Consider the following 21,229-nt stretch of genomic DNA (forward strand, 5'->3'; position numbering starts at 1 on the left):
AACCCATGATTTTAAAACAGTGTACTCTTCTTTCACCACCCATACCTTGCAATTGATTCCTCCCTCTAGGACACTCAAGCAACCATTCAAAACCCCTATATCATTTATGTCACTTTCGACGCTGGGTGCCGGAATTTCACTCCATTTCCCGTCGCAAACATTAAACACTACAATTCTTTTGCGTTGATATATAAAATACAACAAACAAACCGCGGGTTTATAAATAATATTACCTGAACGTACAAAATGATCCGTAAAATAGCACTGACGTTCCCATGACCCATATCTTATGCTGTATAGTAAAATTTCGTTAATAGCAAACCAAGAACCACCCTCGAAAATCACGACTTTGTAGTCATCTTTTATATGATCATATCCGAGTCCAATATCGAAATAATAGTCCTCATAATAATTATTGGGATTGAGGAGTGAATGAATAATTGTATCGTTCCTATGTTTATCGCTAATTATACGAGGAATAATATCTAGTTAATGGATTTAGCAAGATCAAAGTAGAGTGAGCAAAGATGCAAAGTAACAAGTCATGGCATGAAGCAACAATCTTAGTGATTCCCAAATTATTTAGGTATCGAGGAAGTTCAATTTTCTCCTCCGCCTTCCAAACGTCGTTGTCGTTGTCATTGACTTCGACTCCGTAAAGCTTAAGATCGTATTTGGTAAATACAAGGAGAGAATTGTTCTTATGGCGGAGATTATAAAGATCGGTGAATTCCGAAGATGATATGAGGGTAAACCATGACTTACACACGAGTTTTGCGCGACATAACCACTTTATGTTGGGAAGCCGTACTAGTATTTGCGAGAGTATGTCCGTAGGAAGCCCTTCGATGGAACTTGATTCACTTGACGCTGCCGCCATTGATTAGTTTTTTTTTAACCAAAACTAAACTTTTAGCGTAGCTTTAATGATCTAACGGAGATTAATTTAACATGTATCAAGTATTTATATATATGATGAAAGGTACAAGATAATATTTAGGTAGAATTCTACAAACTACATAAGGATTAGGATTAGGATTAGGATTAGGAAACAATAACCACTAATTATTTGAAGCAATACACCAACAAATATTAACATTATTATCTCACTTCATAACATATTATCTTCTCAATATTATTATTTATAGGCAAATAATATCTCTTTGTTTGCACACAACAAATCATAATATCTCTTTGTCTACAATATTATCTTATTCTTCTTTGTTATTAATTCTACAATTCTACAAATTTTGCAAAACCATCTTTTATAAGCAACTTTTTGCAAGAAACCGCCTTATAAATTTTTTTATTGCAATGACACACCTTAATCAAAATTTTTTTTGCAAATCAATACTATCTTCTTATTTCCTTATTATTATTTAAAGTTTACTATCTTGTTGTCCTTTAATTACAACTATCGTTAAAGTTTATTAGCTTTTGAAATGTAAATATAAAAAACGTTATAGAATTTGAATGAGATTCATATTAAATTGTACAGTGATATTTGAGCATACGTATGTTATCAAGAGGTATAAAGAACTTAAAAATCCTAAAATCAACGAAAATCAATCGATGGTAGGAAAAAAATAGGTGGTAATTAGTGAGAGAATTTAAGAGGAAAAAATATACATTATTAAGTTTTTAGCTGCAACATTTTACATATTATTACTCCATAGTCCATATGACCATAGTCCCAAAGCTCACAAAAAAATCATTTGAAGAAAAACACCCTAAAAATATTACACTAAGTATTATTGAAACATGCACATCAATTTAAGAGTTCTAAACTAACACTCGGCGCTTAAAATATGAATGGATGCAAATCAATTAAATATTATTTAATAAATAATTTTGAAATAACATTATCAAACTTTTTAGGGTTTTAAAAAATAATTGTCTTAAAAGATTTTGGTGGCTTTCTTATACTATTCTACAAATTCACCACATAGACACATAAACCAGATAGTATACGTATTAAAATTATCAGGTCTACCACCCAAACCAACTGTATAAATACATGCCAATACAAATTCTCCGCAAGAGCTAGCCCCTCTGCGCGCATCGCGCGCGTAGGATACCCTAGTAGAGAGAAAGGAAGAGAGAGATAGGTAAGTGGGACTTCTTTTAGATGTGCCACTAAAAGCTTATATAATACCATTGTCTATTTAGTGATACTATTTCTACACATAGTTAGTACCACTGAATGCATATATAATACCACTGCATGCATACCTTGTACCACTGAATGTCCAATGGTACTCTTTGATCATCCAATGGTAGTAAAAATCACCCAATAGTGCTACTCTTAATTCATAATATGCATCTACGTATAATTACACCCTTGCCTCTTGTCTGCATTTCTATTTGCATAACAAAACTCCATTAAGACAAGCTCGTTTGTGATTGATATGAGTAATATTACCCGTGAATTGGTCAAAACACTCTTTTTTGTTCAAAGTTAATTTAAGGTTTAAAAGTATAAATAGTCATTTTAGATTATGATGTTACAGACATCACGTGTAAGATTTGTTGTGTTTATCAATATGTACCAATTGGAAATTTAACTCATCTAATAGTTGTGGATCTGTAGTTATTGACAATGTTGACCCCAAGTATATACAAAAATAAGGGTCCTAAAATAATTAAGTAGTACTCCCTCCATTTTTAAATACTTGCTCAATTGAAATTGGAGAAAGTAATAAAATATGGATATAGTGGGGTAATTGAGAAAATAAAAATTTGTAAAAAGCAAAAAGTAGTGGAAGAGTAGGAGGAGAGAGAGTATTATGTTGGGTCCACTAAGTGTGAGAAGTGAATTAAATATTGTAAAAGCTTTCCAAAAAAGGATATGAAACAAGTATTTAAAAACGACCGGAAAAGGAAAGTGGAACAAGTATTTAAAAACGAAGGGAGTATGTGTTCATCTCAAATTTTAACTTAATACTCATTACTCCCTTTGATTTTTTTTTTTTAAATTTTTTTTTCATTACTTGAGAATGCATGAAGTTTAAGGAGAGTAATATAATATTGTAAGTGGGTGAATAAATAATTGGAAAAATAGTTAAAAAATAATCCCAACTTTTGCCCGTTTGCCCAAAATAATTCTAACTTAGGATTATTTTTAAATAATTCGAACTTTAGGGAACATTTGCTCAAAATGATTCCAGGTGACCTGTAACCTGTTAATTTATTTTTTTGTATTAAGTGACTCATGTCAGTGCGGCATTATAGGTTGAAATTCTTTTAAAAAAATCCACTTGCAACTCCACCGGCAACCACCAGCATCCCTACAACCCTCACCATTTCGACAACCCAGCCAGCCCCCACCCCGCTGCCGCCTAGACGGTTTTTTTAGGGGTTTCGAAATTGGGGGTCTGAGGGTTTCGGGTGGTGGGTTCAGTGGATAAGGGGACGAGGTCGTCGCCGATGTGGGAAAAAGGGTGCCTAGGCGCCGGCGGTGTGTAGGGGTTCCGATTGGGGTTGTAGCTGGGGTGGTGAGGAGGTGGTCGTGGGTTTGAGAGTTGGTTTTTTTTATTTAAATATTTTAAGTTTTTTTTCTTTTATTTTTTAACCAATTAAATAGTAACACGTGTTAACTACAGGTTAAGTGACCGGCTAGGATCATTTTGAGAAAATAAATCCCAAAGTTCGGATTGTTTAAAAATAATCTAAAGTTGGAATTATTTTGGGCGAACAAGTGAAAGTTGGGATTATTTTTATCAATTTTTTCTAAAATTATTATAGTAAAAGTAAGATGGGGACCATGAAATAGAAAGTATATGAGGAGAGGATAAATATTTTTAGTATTTAAATGGGGACCATGGAAGAGAGAGAAATGATAAAATAATTTGAGTGAGGTTTAAAGTAAGAGATTAAAATGATAAAATATTGTATAAAATTACTAAATATAGAAGTGATGCATTAGTTTCTCCTTCCCTCTCAATAATAATTCTCAACTAATTTTTCTGTCTCTAACTCCACATTACACATATGTACCCTTAATAATTAATTTTAAGGAATCTATAACCTACTTAATGCTCGTGAACATAACACAAACATGCTTTGTTTAATTTAGCACTTTTAGAGTTAGTTACATGTTTAATTAGCTAACAATATTCAAAGTCAATATCCTCTACTATTCGAACCTATAGAAGCTCTTTTGTAAAACTATACAAAAACAACTTAATAATGTTAATCAGGAAAAAAATCTTGAACATAATTATTAAGTGAGCATAACTTATAATTATCATAAATTTATTAAATCAAATATAATAAACATGTATCAAAAACATTTTTATTACTTAATACATAAGTATAATTTTACCAATTAATCCCCATTCCTTACAATTTTAATGAATATACATGTTGTTTCTTACATGTTGTTTCTTTGCAAAGCCATTAAATCCCATTATTTTGTTCATCTTTTTACCTTCCAAAATGACCTCAATTATGTATAAAAAAAAACACACAAAGGACAAATAAGCCATAAAATATCAAAAACATAAATAAAGACACTAAATTTTAAAGGAACTAACCTAAAGTCTAGGAACATGACTAGAAAATAAATGTCAAAATGACGCTCGTCACATACGAGAGAGAGAGAAGGGAAGGAGATAGAATGGGATCGAGAGAGGGGGGCTGGAAAAGAGATGTTTGAAATTGTCTTATTATCACAATCATTTTAAGATAAAGATGTTTGAAAATTATTAAGTTACTCAATAAGAAACCATATTGCGTTCTAAAATAATATCTAAATTAATCAAATTTTTTAAAAAAATCTCTAACAAATTCTAGATAACTTTACTTATTAAAATTGTTTATCCATGAAATTTTTTCCTGTAGAAACTTTATCACTACTCCTTGTAAGTTCTTGTATCCTTGCTACTACCTCCGTTAAGTTTGGGATATTATTTGTGAGATATAAAATATTCCAAAGTTGCAACTAAAACTTAGCGGAGGTAGCATTACAAAACCCGAACACAACCACGAATATCACAAAAATCGAACACAACAACGAATTTTCCAACGACTAGTTATTGATAAATATAATGTTATTGCTGATTTTATAATGTTATTTTTTAATTCTACTCTATTATTATTCCAACGAGATTTTCAATGAAGAAAGAGGAAAAGAGAAAAGAGCGTATTTTTTTTTATTAAACTATTACAGTTTTTTTATATTGTTATTAATGATTTTTATACTATTTTCATTCCTTAGTATGGAACTATAAACCATACCTAATAGCGGCCCATTACAGTGATTACACCTCTTCCTTAACAACCAAAAAAAAAAAAAAAAAAAAAAAAAAAAAAGCCGTATTGAGTACCGCTACTCTGTCAAGGAGTATAGAGTACAAGCAAAATTTATCTATTGAGTTGTCGAAGTTTAGACGCTAGAATTTCCATGGCTGCTAATGTTTTGGGTCTCTCTCTGCATCCAATCATTCATTATGTGTTACCAATTATTGGATTGACAGTCGATAGCTGATGCAACTACACTAACGTCATCTATTTAGAAATGTTAGATTTCCTTAACAAGTGTTTGCATTGCTTACCATATTATGCAAGCTTACAGTACTCCTTTCATTCTCAAATCAATGCAACTTTTGCTTTAGGAAGGTCCACCATCACCAACTTTTAATGTATTTTTTGAGTTAAGATAGTTTTTAGGTACTCTATTGAACAACTCCCCCGTTGTAGAATAATTGATAAGTGACTTTATTGTACAGTACATAAAATATATTGTTACTTTGTTAGATATAAAATTTTATAGTATAACATTTTTTTTTATATATAATTTTCATTAAAATTTAAGCATATAAAAATAAGTTTAAACTAGTACTCGTATATCGTTATGTGTATAAAGTTTGACTATACTCCGTATTAGTTATTCTGGGATAAAGGGAGTACTATAGTTTTTAGCCTGCACGATTTTCCGATTTGATTAATTGTTGTCCTTTCTCATCTGCGCCTTTTCAAAGTCTTTCCCATATGCCCCATCTTCTCCCTATTCTCTCTCAACTCTCCTTTATCCTCTTTTAGATTTTTAGTTTTTTGGACCGTTTAGGCTTAATAGTCTATTTTTTTCCTTCTGAAAATTCGACTATTCTGACCCTTTTTCTTTTATTTAAGTTCAGTTTTTTGCTTTGTTTTGCATTATTTTGCGTTTTGCATTGTTTTGCTTTGCTTTGTTCTCTCTATTTTTGAAAGTCTTTCCCAATTAGGTTTTTCCTAATTTTTTAAAAATTTTGATCTGAATTTTATTTTTATGGTTCTAATAATGATTTGAGACATGATTTGGATTCATATAGGTTTAGGGTTTGTTATCAGCTCTATAATAAGAACATCGGAAACATAAAAAAATCATTGCTCGTGTCAAGCTTAAAGCGGTGTAGTTATGGTTTTCATTATTAAAGTTATGCTACTTTCTCTAAATCTATGCTTTACAAATCCATATATCATTATTGTAGATGTCGTAAGGCTATTCATTAATGATATTATTCTTCTTTTCATTTAATAAAAAAAAACTACATTAATCATGGTTTTCAAAATGTTGTGTTTTTATAAGAGAAACTATTGGGTGAGACTTGTCTCACCAATATATGGCTTCGTGAGACAAACACAAAATAACTAGGAAAGTCTAGCCTTTTAAAAACTTAAATCAATTAAAAGATACATCCAAGTAGTTACATACCTGATATCATTTAGACAATTTACCATGTCATTCAACCAATAAATCATATCATCCAAACTAGACATCAAAGATATCATCCAAGTAATTATTAGTATCATCCAAATAATTAATCATGTCATCCAACTGATCTAATCATATCATCCAGCCTAAACACTTCCTTCTATTTAGATGGTCATGGTTTCACAACAACAACAACAAAAATAAATAAAAATAATAATAAACTTAAAACAAAAGAAACTTTTAGAAACAGGATAGTAAATAATGTTGGAAACGGTTAGCTCAAAATAAGTTAACCTTTTGATTGATAAAAAAAAAAAGAGACGATAATTATAAGATATCTTCCCAAAATAAATTATGACTTGTTAATTTTGGGAGAAACCGAATGCTTAGGTTAAATACGCCATGGTTTTTAATGTTATTGGTTCATACATTTTAAAAATTTAATCAAAATTAGTTGTTTGGTTAAAATTTTCATATTAATTTTTTAAAAATCTCCGTAGAATAGCCCCCTACCCCCACCCCTCGTCGATTACCCGTCCCTCACCCACCGCCAACCCCTTTCTCTCTCACACCTCCTACCGCCACCTCTATTCCTCGCCTATCTCTATCTCTTATTTTAAAAGCTTTTCAGGTTGGGTTGATTCGGGGTGTGGAGTGGGTTTTCAGTGGTTAAGGGGTAGGTTTTTAGTGGTTAGGAGGTGTGGGGGGGGGGGGGTAGGGTAGGGATTTGAGGTGGGTATATATGATGGTTTCAGGTGGGTTTCGGGCAGAGAATGGTGGCTTTAAGAGCTAGAGGAGGCTAAGAATGGGGCAGGTCGGGGTTTAGCGAGGGGAATTGTGGGGGAGGTGCGTGCGGTGGCGTGGGTGGGGAGTGGTCTATAATGGGGTTTTCTTTTATTTATACTAGGTTAGATCCCGTGCCATGCACGATGACCTATAGTTATATATAGTTGTAGATTGTTGATTGAGAAGTATTATAATCATAAATTAGTCGAAAAATATTAAATTATTGATTTGGTATTTGCAATTTTTAATTGTAGCTTCTAATACACAACTAAACAAAAGTTATAGACAGAAAACTTTTATTGCATAAAAAATAATATCTTTGTTTGAATGTGTACAAATGTGGAATATACTTATCAAATAGGAAGTGAAATATTATTGTATAGTTTGTATTAAAAACTTCTCTAAGAAGCTTTGGCCAAAAAAAATAATAATAATAAAAAAAAAACTTTTGGAGGGAAAATTTTTAACCAGGAGATGACATGTGTCATTTCTGGTTTCGCCTTTAGTATAAAGTTATAGATAGGACACATTATTTTAAAATTTTACCAAATTTATTTTGAAAGATTTGTGAAATCTTTTTTATTTTAAATATAATTATTACTACGTGTTAATATGAAATATGTATAAAAAATAATACTCTCTCCGTCCCCTTTTGATGGTCCCTTATGGACAAATAATACTCTCTCCGTCCCCTTTTGATGGTCCCTTATGGACAAATGTTCACCCCATTTGCTTTTTCCAACAACCATTAATATTAATTTTTTTACCAAAATTCCCTCCAATTTGCAACAATACTTGTGCAAATTTAAATTTCTCATGTAAATTTGATTTCCCATGTACTTTTATTACTTTTTTAAATGTACTTTAACCATTCTTATTTGTGTTTATTAATTCCCATGAAAAATGCCAATAAGGGACTATCAAAAGGGGATAGAGGGAGTATTATTTTTATAAATGATTTGTTTCAATTCCTTAATTAATATTCAATAATTGTGTCCGGAATCCGGGCACTATTTACGACTCTCAAGTCAAATCATTACAGTCAAGTCACGTCACATCAATATACTTATATGACATCATTATAAATATTTAATAAATATATGACATTATAATAATCAATTCAAGCACATCACATTATTACACTTATATGACATCACTATATTTCATAAATTTCAAAATAGAGTCATAACTCATTCTTGGTACTTTATGGACATCTTTATCGGTGTCTTATGGTTTCAAACCTCCTTATATGACCCCATGACTCATCCAACACATTCCATTTTTTTTTGAAAAAAATTCGAAAATTGATCTGAAATAGTGTATTATAACCTTTAATTTTGGACACTTTTCCACTTATTTTGACCCGAAAATAAAAATTGCCGAGATTCTTACCATGGACCCTAATACACCTCGGGAGTCTATTTGGGTGGGTGCAACCATCCAATATGTCTTTAAACGGTCAATTTACCTGTTCGCAACTTGCACCGATTTCGTGAACTCAAGCCTATCACGGACAATTATGACAACATATAATGGTCATATATGGTTCCAAACGGCATTATATGACCCTGAGCTGTATTCCCTAGAGTCTCAAGACTTTTTGCCACCGAGCCCCATAACCTCCAAAATTCCTCAAAAAGCATGGATAAATAGCCTACAATTTTGGAATTTTTTTGACCATTTTTCGCCCGAAAATAAAAATTGTCGAGATATTTACCATGGTCCCTAATACACCCCGGGAGTCTATTTGGGTGGGTGCAACCATCCAATTTGCCTTAAAACAATAAATTTACCAATTCGCAGCTTGCACTGATTTCTTGAACTCAAGGAAACCACGGACATTTATGACAACATATAATAGTCATATATGGTTCCAAACGACATTATATGACCCTAAGATATATCCCCTAGGGTCTCAACACTTTTCGCCATCGGGCCCATAACCTCCAAAATTCCTCAAAAAACGTGGATGATAGCCTTTAATTTTGGAATTTTTTGACCATTTTTCGCCCGGAAATAAAAATTTTCGAGATATTTACCGTGGTCCCTAATACATCCCGGGAGTCTATTTGGGTGGTGCAACTAGAGGTGATCAAAGTAAGCCCGGCCTGTCGGCCCGGCCCAAAAATTTGTTTTTTTTGGACGGGTTTGGAAATGCATTTTAAGGCATATGTAGTTGATTTTTTAGGCTCGGGCCGAAAAGCCCGCATGGCCCGACCATTTTGGGCGGGTTTGGACACAAAAGTTTTGGCCCGAAGCTTGGGCCGCCTCGGCCCGAAAAGTAGGCATAATTTTTTACGCCCGAACCCGGCATGGCCCGCCCAATGATCACCTCTAGGTGCAACCATCCAATTTGCCTTAAAACGATCAATTTACCAATTCGCAACTTGTACTAATTTCGTGAACTCAAGACAACCACGGACATTTATGACAATATATAATGGTCATATATGGTTCCAAACGACATTATATGACCCTAAGATATAATCCCAAGGGTCTCAATAGTTTTCGCCATCGGGCCCTGTAACCTCCAAAATTCCTCAAAAAACGTGGATGATAGCCTTTAATTTTGGAATTTTTTAACCATTTTTCGCCTGGAAATAAAAATTTTCGAGATGTTTACCGTGGTCCCTAATACACCCCGGGAGTTTATTTGGGTGGGTGCAACCATCTAATTTGCCTTAAAACGGTCAATTTACCAATTCGCAACTTGCACTAATTTCGTGAACTCAAGGCAACCACGGACATTTATGACAACATATAATGGTCATATATGGTTCCAAACGACATTATATGACCCCAACTAATGTTAAATCCACTAGATAAGCCCTGTGCGATGCACGACATAAAAAAATCATTGAAATAATATATATTTTATATATGTCCCTCATATGAGATAAATTATAGAAACATAACCATTAATTGTCATTGCAATGATAATTAGATCTTATAATTTTAAAGAGTAAAAACTTAAGCAAACTATGCATTACGGAATACTCTATAACAGAGAGAAATTATATTTTTAAAGCCAGATAGTCACTCATAAATTCATAATATAAAATATGGAGTGTAATATAATATAATATAATATAATAATTGTCTTGCCATTGAACATATTATTTTAATACATGGTTGGGTTTTTTCTTTAAAAAAATAATTAATTATTTTGAATCAAATAAAAAGGAGAAAATGACTTGTTTGGTAGGTTATAGGTCATTTGACCAATTAAAAGAAAATGCTTATTAAAAGTCATCTTATTTATAGTACTAGTTAATCAAAAGATTTGCTTATTTTGAGCTTACCGCGCAAGGGTTTGCTTATTCTTTGACAAATTTTTCAGTGTTAAAAGTAACTTAAGTGATTAAATTCTATAAAAAGCAAAGACTAGCTATTATTTCATGCTTTTAAACAAGGAAAACAATCAATGTATGAACAATTATTTGAGATTTATTTCCTTCTAGTATATGGTAAGAAATCATAATATTTTTTTTTTTTAAAAAAAAAAAAAAAAAAAAAAAAAAAACCCATGTGATTTGATACATCTCCTATATTTGTAACATCTCAAATATTCTACTTTGGGCCTTTGGCTTAATATTACACCTTTATGGCTCTATGAGAGTATGAGACTATGAATTCACCTTAATATCTCCCCCTTCCCCTTGCACGCTTTTGAGTTTCGACATCACTATAGATAATGCTTTACCATCATCAGATTAATATTGCTCTGTCTCATCTTATTTGTAAGTCTCTAATCTCTTATTCTATATATTTCTACTTTTCTTATAGTCATATCAAAAGGATTAAAATTTATTTACGCTGTGTCGCTGTGTGCCTGTGTATAAGATATTTACTAGAAAAATAATGTTATTACATTATTATTCTCTTTGGAAATTTTGCCAAAAACCTCCTTATAAAACACCATTTTTTTTTTTAAGAAACCACCTTATATTTTTTTTTGGTAACAACACACCATTTTTTTTTTTTTTTTTTTTTGCGAAAACGCACCTTAACTTATTATTATTTTTTTTTACGAGAACACACCTTAACTTTTCTTTTTAGAGAACACACCTTATGCCGAAATCTGAGCGTGACTTGTTTTTCGACATTGACCTCGTCACGTGTTCTCCTAAAACAGTCTCCCTTTATTTTTCAATCCCCTTTTAATAAAAAATTTAATGTGTTTTTTTTTTTGTTTTTTTGTACATAGTACTCACTCCATTTCGAAAAGGGAAAAATTGCGGAAAATAATACAACCTTTGGCCCGTTCTTTTTTAATAATACAACCTTTTGATTAATTCTTAATAATTTAACCTTTGGGGGGTGTCAATTTTAAACAAGACATTACTTGTTGGTAACCTGTTTTTGAAGGTAACCATGACACGTGTCATTGTTTTATTGGTTTTTCACTGTAATTAATAAATTAAATAATAATTATTATTAAAGAAATAAAAAAAAACCCCCCAAACCACCCAACCACCACCACCCAGCCACCTCCTCTCCCCTCCCCCTTAACCCCGACCTTCCCCCTAAACCCCAAACCACCCAACCACCACCACCCAGCCACATCCTCACCGTCGGCACGCAGACCGCTTCCCCCTTAACCCGACGCAGACCACCCCCTTAACCCCCTTTCCTTCCCAACCACCACAACAACCACCCTAATCCACGCAGCCGCCACCACAAAACCCCCCCGAAACACCACAAAAATCACCCATTCCCTTTCCCAGATCCCGATAAACACCTCTCTCCCCTTTTGTTGCTCGAAACCGCCCCTCCACTTCCCCTAAAAATCCCATCATTGTGGCATTCGCGTTTTGGTGGTGGTTGGGAAAGGGGAAATCGACAGGGGGAAAGGGGGTAATTGGGTCGATCGGGGTTAGGGGGTAATTGGGTCGGTCGGCGGCGGAGAAGTGATGTTGCTGGTTCAATGGAGGGTAAAAAGCTCAGAAGGTGCTTCAATGGAGGAGACGAAGCTCAGAAGGTGCTTCAATGGAGGAGTGAGAGTAGAGTGCAATGGAGGAGAGAGAAAGGAGGAGGGGTACGGCGAGGCAGAGTCAGCGTGAGAAGGGGGAGGGGAGAGGAGGTGGCGTGGTGGTTGCTGGGATTAGGGTGGTTTTTGTTCGCCAGGGAAGGGCTGGCTGCCGTGATGGAATGGTGGAAGAGGTGGTTGCCTTTTTTTTTTTCCTCTCTTTTTTTTTTAATCTAAAATTAATTATTTAAATAAAAAAATTTAATTTATATTTAGACCAATTATCTGATGACATGTGTCATGGGTAACCGGTTTTAAAGGTTACAAGTTTTTTGTCTTGTTTAAAATTGACATCCCCAAAGGTTATATTATTAAGAATTCATCAAAAGGTTGTATTATTAAAAAAGAATGGGCCAAAAGTTGTATTATTTTCCGCAATTTTTCCTTTCGAAAAGTGGGTTACGTACTTACGTGTGCCTTTTTGATTTCTCCTTTAATGATTATGTTTTAATTATATACAGTATTTCATATTAGATTAAAATTGTTATTTTTTACGCCATTTCTTGTACATACATTTTTTCAATGCAACTTCTATTATCAAAATATTTGCATTCTTCCAATGCAACTTTATCAACTCCTTATACATGTACTCCCTTCGTCCCTTATGGTCAATTTTAAGTCCTAAAATAGGGGTAAATTCAAGTTGATCTCTGAGATAAATTATGTGAATAAATCTCCTCTCACAATTTATTCATTTTCTTTTATTTTTTAAATGATAAAAGTAAAATAATAAAGTGGCACAGATTTCAACACATAAAGTTGTGAGAGGACATAAATTAGATTGTTAATCTCTGAGATCAACTGGGGCTCCCCCATTTGTTTTTTTTCAAGTATCATTAATATTAAATTTTTACCAAAATTTCCTCCAATTTGCAACAATATTTGTGCAAATTTAACTTTCTCATGTAAATTTTGTTTTTCCATGTACTTTTATTACTTTCTGTCTCTACTTTTTTACATATCCAATGTAAATTTATCTTTTCAATGTATTTTTACTAATACTCATTTATTTTTATTAATTCCCGTGAAAATTGTCCATAAGGGACTATTATTTATTTTCAAAGTTAATTTAATGCATTAATACTGTACTTGATACTACATCCGTTTTTTTTAGCTGACACGTTTTTTTTTCACGCTTGCCAACACACAATTTTAATGATTAATATCTAGTTATCAACATTGTAAAAATTATAAAAAGTGGATACTAATTAAATTTACTTTAAAACGATTCAAACAAGATCCCACATGACTATATTTTATCGTAGCTATAACTCACAAAATCTAATTAAAATATATTTTGTGAATAATGTAAAAGTCAAAGTGAGTTAATGGAAGAAGTACATGTGACATCTAATTATTATTTCTTCCATTTTTTTTGAAGCAATCTTTCTACCATTTTATTTTCTTTATTAACCGTATAAAACTACCAAACATATCCTTTTGTCAAGATCGAATAGAGTTATATGGAGTAGAAGGTTTTCATTATTATTATTATTATTATTATTATTGTTATTATTATTATTATTACTATTATTATTATTTCTTTAATATTTTCACAATAAAAGTACTCCCTCTGTCCCAGATTACTTGCAATATTTTGACTGGACACGCTTGCCGATGCACATGTTTGACCGTCGATATCTTTTATTATATATTTATAAAAGCTATAAAAAGTTTATATTAAGAAACTATACATTAAAAGAGACCTAACAACATCTTACATGATTACATTGACTTTCATATAATAGCTAGAAAAGATAGTCAAAGTGAGATGTGTGAATAGTGCAAATTGTCAAAACGTTGCGAGTAATTTGGGACGGAGGGAGTAATAATTTTATATTGAAAAAAATATTTCAAACAAAAAAATATTGAAGTAAAGAAAAAGATTTTTCATGACGGAGTAATAAGTTTACACAGTAGAAGAAGATATTTCTTAATTTTCTCCCTTTTTCAATAAAAAAAACATGGGAAAATGATTTGAAAATGGTTAAAAAGTCACCATTAACCAAAAGACTTAAGATAAGAATGAGTAATGACAACAACAGTAACAAATGGCGCGACATTTGATGATTCAGAAAAAGACGTTATACGGAGTAAATTACATTTTCTTGGGAAACGACAAACTCCAAATAAATATAATTATTTTATTTTATTTTATACTGAAAATTATAAAATGCACCACTGTCTATGTCACAGTCATCAGCCCCCCTCTTTTGCTTTACGGAGTACTATTTACTCTCCATTTTCTCTCTCTTCATTTTATTTTTTTAATTTAATATAAATAAAATTTTTTTAAAAAATATTTTTTTTTTATTATAATTAATTAATTAATTAATTAATTAATTTAAAGTAGTTAGTGTAGTGTAGTTTTATGATCAGTTGGTAATTGGGGCACCATCATTTTTGAGGGTCACTACTTCTCTAACTAGTCTTTCCTCTTTTCCTAGCTAAACAAACTCCAATAAAATTCAGAGAGAGAATTTATTTTTATTTTTTTAAAAAAACCCAAAAAAAATTTATAAAAAAAAAATTTGTAGAGAGAGAAAGTTTAGAGAGAGAAAGAGATGGGATTGGGGGTTTCAAGGGGGGAAACATGCCCAACTTGAACCCAGCACCTCTATTCTTTGCTTCCTTCTTCAGATCCCAAAGGTCCTTCCTTTCTTTTCTTTTTTTTTTTAACTTTTTTTAAGCAAAATTAAATTTTTAATTCATTTTTTACTTTTTTTGACTGAAATTTATTAAATTTCAGCCATTTTTTCATCTGGGTATTTGTTAAAATTTCTTGGGTATGAAATTTTTATGGTGTTTATATTTTTACTGCATGTGGGTTTATTTGGGATCATTACTGTTATAATTTCTGTTATTGAAGAAGAAGAAGAAAAGGGAAAGTTTTCTTTTATGGTAAAATTTTTTTTAATCTTGTTGTTTTGTGACTGTTATGTGTTTCTCTATTATTGGTGGGTTTTGTTTTCTAGAAATTTCCTTATTAGGTGTTGATAATTTGGATTGTTGCCTATTGGGGGTTAGATTTTGTTCATATTTTTTTACCCTTTTTATTTGTAATAATAATAATTTATATTAAAATTTAATTTTTTCCCATTTATGGTATAAGTTTGTTGTAATTTTTTTTTTTTTAATCTATTTTGGGGTTTGATCATTATTTTCTTCCAAAGTCATAGGGGGTTGAGTTTATGTCAATAGGTTGGTTGAGATTCTTTGTCAATTGTCATCCTTTTTTTTGAGAGTCTTTTTATGGGATTATATGATTGGGCTTATTTCTGTACGGATTGTTCTTTTTTTGGAATCTTGGTTTTTCATTAGCTCTACCTTCCTTACTATCTTCTTACCAGTTTTGGTAGGGAAGAAAATTCATATCTTTGAGTCATCCTATGTTTATTTTTGGTTAATTTTGTTATATATAATCTTGCTCTTGTTATTGGATCATTTGCATGCAAATTTCTCATTCATTGTTGTATGCTTAGCTAGTTAGCTTTCATTTGGCTGATAATTGTTGTACTTAATTAACTTGCAGCTTGTTGAGTGTTGGGTGACTGAAGCTTGCTCTTGTTCGTGTTCGTGTTTGTGCTCGTGTTTTTCCTTTTCTTTTCAGGTAAATATTGTTGAATGGTCAAGTCCTTCTATTGTTGTGCTAAGTGTGCATGTTTGTTTTATGCGCACTAATTGTATGCGCCTTTCACATTCATTTTTCTGGATTGGTTAATACGAAGTATTTAAGAAAAAAGCGTATATTTGGATGCGAAATTGCAGATTATTTGAAACATGAGTAGAGTTGTACAAAGTTGTACTACTTCAGTTTATGACTCTGAACCACATGAGTTCTGCTCCTCTGGAATCTGTTGCATTTGAAGTTGATGTGTTTTACACAATTATTTTTAGGGTATAAATTTTTTGTTGTATAAGTTATCTGAATTATCGAGTTGTGTGTCGAAATCTAGGAGTGTGATTTTACTTCTTGAATTTGTTTTGATTCAATTTGACTGAAGAGTAGCCTTGTTAATTTGGTCAATCTTGTGTGCTTATCGTCCCTGAAAGTAGTTGCATTTCGTTGATGAACTTGCTTAATTGTGGTGTGAAATCGACATCCAACTGTTTCTGTTTCTTATTTGTTCTGTTATATATGTTGTTACCTTCATGTATTTATTTATTCTGTTGATGATGTCCTGTGTTCTTATTGGGGTGTCAAAACCTTTATCTCCAATGGTGAGACCCAATGTACGTATTACATATACTTTTTGGTGACCTGTTTTGTGGCTCTAATGTGTCTTATTGAAAAAGATAAATTTCATTTAATTTGAGAATGAAATGAAATCATTTGAAAAATGTTCTCAATTGTGCTAGTTGTTCTTGCTTTGCCTATTTATCCCATGATATGTTATATTTGGCAACCCTCTCTTGTCTTAAGCCCCCTATCGAAGATGCTCTTATGCCAACATGTATGAGTCGTTTGTATCCTTGTACGTAGCTATCAATGAGGCAACATGATGAATTTTAGGGGAGTGAGGTGTGTTCAATTAGTGTATCAACATATTAGGTAAACCTGATTTGTATATTGGGGGTGAAGCGGTGAGGCGGTGTGGAGACAATAGACAAATACCTAGGAATGGAATTTTTTGTTTTCTTGGATTTCCTACAAATGTGTTTGTATGTATATGTGGGTGTTTTTGTTAACCTATTTGTTCTTAAATATTTTGAGGTTTTCTTTTCAGATTTTGCACCATAGACATACTTTTATTTTATTTGTCATGGATTGAATTGTGGAGAAAGGAGGAAGGCTTTGATGTCGAATCTTAGACAAAACATTTTATGTTGATAAATTGATTTGTAAATTTAATGCTGATTATTTGATAGGAATTTGCCCCCTTTTGCAGGTCTAATCTACCGGCTGCATTGTAACCACTCACTTAGAATCTGTCTTGGTGTTGTGTGCTAGTTTATCCAAATGTCCAATTTATTTATCAATTACCCTGCACATTGGAATTCAGATGACCACAGAATTTCCGAATCTTTATCGAAGGGCTTGAGCTTGAAAATGGATTCCCCACCTCAACTTCATCTCAATGCAAGGTCATTAGGCTTTCATTTGCAAGATCAAGACTCACCTTCAAGTCAATCAACTCAGTCAAATCATGATATGACTACTAATGCCGGAACCAATTCTCAGGACCAATGCATGTCATCTGAATCTGGTATTCTTTGTTTCATCCTTTCCTTTGTATTCTTTGTTTCTATCCCTTTATCTTTCTCTTTTGTTGTTGGGGGTGATGGTGGTGATGAATTTATGGCGAGTTGCATATTTAGTAATGAAGTAGTACATGTGAAGCTTGTGCAAAATATATCTCATCTCCTACTTAGTACTTCGCGTGTCTTTGGATGTATGTCTAGTGGGTGTTAATCTTGTCTCTTTTTGTATGTTTGTCTAATGGAGTGTCAATCTTTCAAGTGTACCCTCGTAATGGTATCATGCGCTTTTCATTTTTTTTTTTCTAGGTCAAGAAGTTAATTGTGGCAAGAACCTTGGACAAATGAAACCAATGTATCTAATGGGTCACCCAGAAGCTGGTTTTAATATTGGTCAAATGGATTACAATCGTGCAATGGTAAGCGGTGGTTGTTGTTTTTGTTTTTTTTTTTTTTTATATGATTGGAAGATGCTGAGAGAACTCTCTTCCTTTTGGCAGGGATGCATGCCATATCCTTGTGGTGATCCCTATTACAATGGGATACTTAATACATATGGGACAACACCCATTGTAAGTTTCTTTAAATTTTCATTTAAGTTGCTTTTTCATGCTATATTGTACTTGTTTTCATAATACGTAATGTCTCCAATTTTATGCATGGATGTATATATTTAGTAGTGGAGGGTAACATTTTTACTAGTGGGTGCTAAGTAATTAAAATTAAGTTTTATACGAATCATTACATATATATTATTGCACGTATATTGCATATTGTATTCCTTATATATAAGTAATTCAATTGCAATTTGTTATTGAAATATTGAATTGTTTGCTACACTTTTTTTTTGATAGAGTTTAGTGGGGTTAAATCGGTCAAATTGATTCCCTTTTAACGGTGTTTAATTAGATTACCTAAAGTTAGGACACTTTTGCGATGAGAATTTTCTAATGGGTAACTTATGGTAGTTTGGTTAGACATAAGAAGTATCTTTTTCTATAAAGTTATAATTCCGAGAGATTGAAAGTACCAAAAATTGTTTGTTAAATACATCCACTCCTTGACATTTATGGAAATAAAACTTCTGTATTTGTTACCACCTGTTTTTCTACTATGTCAATTGATTAATTATTATGTATAGTTAATGTCATTACGCCATACTATGATGTTCAATATCAATTTACACTTGGGTTAAATTTAAAATCCTTCCTGTAGAATCTTGAAAACTAATTCTTTTCTTTACCTTGAATTATCTAGATTCAACCCCATATGATGGGCATGACAACTACGAGAGTCCCATTACCTCTTGATATATCTGAAGATGAACCGATATTTGTCAATGCAAAGCAATACCATGGCATTCTAAGAAGGCGACAATCAAGAGCAAAGATGGAGGCCCAAAACAAGCTCATTAAAGCTCGAAAGGTAAGACGTTTCTCCCAGGTCTCTTGAATTTCCTATTCATGTTCATATGTAATTATTCACTCAGGGTTAGTTGCAATGGCTTTTGATTATTCGTAATTGTGCTTTCCACTTGTTATTTTCTTATTGACACATACAGATGTAATCTAATCTAATCTAATGGTTTCTTCCTATCAAAAAATTAAGAGGATGTTAATTTAAAAAATTAAGAGGATGTTGATTTTTTTTTACAACCTTCCTATTACTTACAGGCTTATAAGATAATCCAAACATGATAAACTATGATATACTTCGTATTATTTTAATAACATGATAGCTATTAACGGACATGATAAAGTATTATATAATGCTTTTCATTGTTTGGCAGCCTTATCTTCATGAATCAAGGCATCTTCATGCCTTGAATAGGGTCAGAGGATCAGGTGGTCGTTTCCTTAGTACAAAGAAGCAACAACAATCCGACTCAACCTCTGTAAATGGGAATCATTCAATCTCTGGCTCAAATAATGCATATAATAACATGGTGTTTGAATCCCATCAATCACAATGCATGGCAACGGGTACCTCAAGCATCTCCACCAATGGCAATTCTTTTTACCAGCAACATGACAGTGGATTCTTAGGCATCTCTTCTTCACATACAGGTGGAGCCATGCAACACAATGACGGGTTTATAAACAACCCGAACCAGCATCAGGCTCCCGTGGTCCGGTGAAATTGGAAGGAGCAACCAACACATCGTGACTAGGCAACTCATCCTTGGCTTTTTAATACTTCATATTATTCTTGCTTGTATTAGCCTTCTGGCATTGATTTCGCATGCCATGAAATATTCTGCTGTATTTAAAAGTTTCGATATGTTTCAGTATTCAAAATATTTGATATGGATGATCTTTTGACATTCTCAGTAGTGTCAAAGTTGGTAAAAACTTGGTATCAAAACTATTTGGACATCAATTTGGTATTTTGTAATATTGTTAAGCATACTAGTATTTCCTCCAATTAGCAGGACAATCTTATTTTAATAATTATAAATGTTGAAATTATTCTTTGTTTTTTTGTTTTTCTTTCTTTGATTGGTAGTTTTTTTTGTTTTAAAATAACTTTTACGGTGCACTTGGTGTATATCTTACCATACAATTGTCCAATCGTTTATAATCAATTTGTGGCAACTTAAACTTGATTTTGAGTTTTTTTTTTTTTTTTTTTTTTTTTTTAAAAAAAAAAAAAAAAAAAAAAAAAACCTACACGGTAAAAAGAGTTATATTATATTTTTATCTGTAAAAAACCTAGGGTTACTTAACTTAACATATGTGTAGACGTGTAGTACATTGATATTATGTGTACAATATATGTGTAATGTCCAAATAATATAAGAAGTGTAATCATAATTATATATTAGAATGAAATTTTGGATGTTTAATTGACAATTTACATGCTATGAAATAACTTTGTAGTACTATACTTCAAGTGTTATTTTTAAAGGGCTTGATAAGAAGTACTCATATATTATACACCGTTGTTTTTAATGATTTTGAGTACTATACAAGTAAATTATTTATCATCCATTAATGTCGTGCTTTTTACAAGAACTAACTTCAATTCTTTATGTACAATATTCTTTTTCTTACAACATCAACCATCTCTCTTATCTCTTGTGAAGCTGGCCTCTCTTCCTGTTTTGTGATGATCTGTAAAATGACAAGAAATGGTTATGATTAGAGGTGGTTATTGGACAGGGTAGCCCAATGATAACAGGGTCAGGGCCAAGCTTATAGGGCTTTTAATGAACAGGGCTATTAATGGACATGGCCCTTATTGGGTAGGGTCAATATAGGGCCAACATGTTTTTCCAATTTAGTTGATAAAGAAAATACATAATGTAAAAATAATTATATAGATTAATTTGTATTCATATGTATTTAATAATGGCTTTGTCCAATATTTATTTTAATTGATATTTTGTAGACCCGCCCATTATCGACCCGCGACCCGCATTGGCCCGACCCTATATTGACCCTATAAAATGTGACCCTCTTTGACCCGCAACCGACCCGCACCGACCCTGACCCGACCCGCCCAATAACCAGGTCTAGTTA

The 21,229-nt window shown here is 32.3% G+C and overlaps 2 protein-coding genes across 2 annotated transcripts; one reads left to right on the plus strand and one right to left on the minus strand.

Moving 5' to 3' along the window:
• Nucleotides 1–463: 463 nt before the first annotated feature.
• On the minus strand, nucleotides 464–880 carry LOC145610509 (putative F-box protein At1g50880). Its single transcript, XM_081665836.1, has one exon. The coding sequence runs from the start codon at nucleotides 878–880 to the stop codon at nucleotides 464–466; it is 417 nt and encodes a 138-aa protein (XP_081521962.1).
• Nucleotides 881–14,780: 13,900 nt separating this feature from the next.
• LOC145611786 (nuclear transcription factor Y subunit A-3-like) lies at nucleotides 14,781–20,176 on the plus strand. Its single transcript, XM_081667155.1, has 7 exons — nucleotides 14,781–15,158; nucleotides 16,042–16,119; nucleotides 17,399–17,716; nucleotides 18,018–18,127; nucleotides 18,209–18,280; nucleotides 18,966–19,133; nucleotides 19,498–20,176. Exons 3-7 carry the CDS (start codon nucleotides 17,470–17,472, stop codon nucleotides 19,843–19,845), a joined length of 945 nt encoding a protein of 314 aa, XP_081523281.1. The 5' UTR covers nucleotides 14,781–15,158; nucleotides 16,042–16,119; nucleotides 17,399–17,469; the 3' UTR covers nucleotides 19,846–20,176.
• The last annotated feature ends 1,053 nt before the right edge of the window (nucleotides 20,177–21,229 follow it).

Source organism: Chenopodium album, chromosome 24, assembly GCF_948465745.1.
Source record: "Chenopodium album chromosome 24, dcCheAlbu1.1, whole genome shotgun sequence".
Classification (NCBI taxonomy): Eukaryota; Viridiplantae; Streptophyta; class Magnoliopsida; order Caryophyllales; family Amaranthaceae; genus Chenopodium; species Chenopodium album.

Bases quoted from the DNA above. Each gene is read 5' to 3' on its own strand.
- LOC145610509 (XM_081665836.1), bottom strand. From the start codon at position 880: ATGGCGGCAGCGTCAAGTGAATCAAGTTCCATCGAAGGGCTTCCTACG.
- LOC145611786 (XM_081667155.1), top strand. From the start codon at position 17,470: ATGTCCAATTTATTTATCAATTACCCTGCACATTGGAATTCAGATGAC. The intron at 18,128-18,208 runs GTAAGCGGTGGT...TCCTTTTGGCAG, and splicing joins TGGATTACAATCGTGCAATG to GGATGCATGCCATATCCTTG. The intron at 19,134-19,497 runs GTAAGACGTTTC...ATTGTTTGGCAG, and splicing joins AGCTCATTAAAGCTCGAAAG to CCTTATCTTCATGAATCAAG.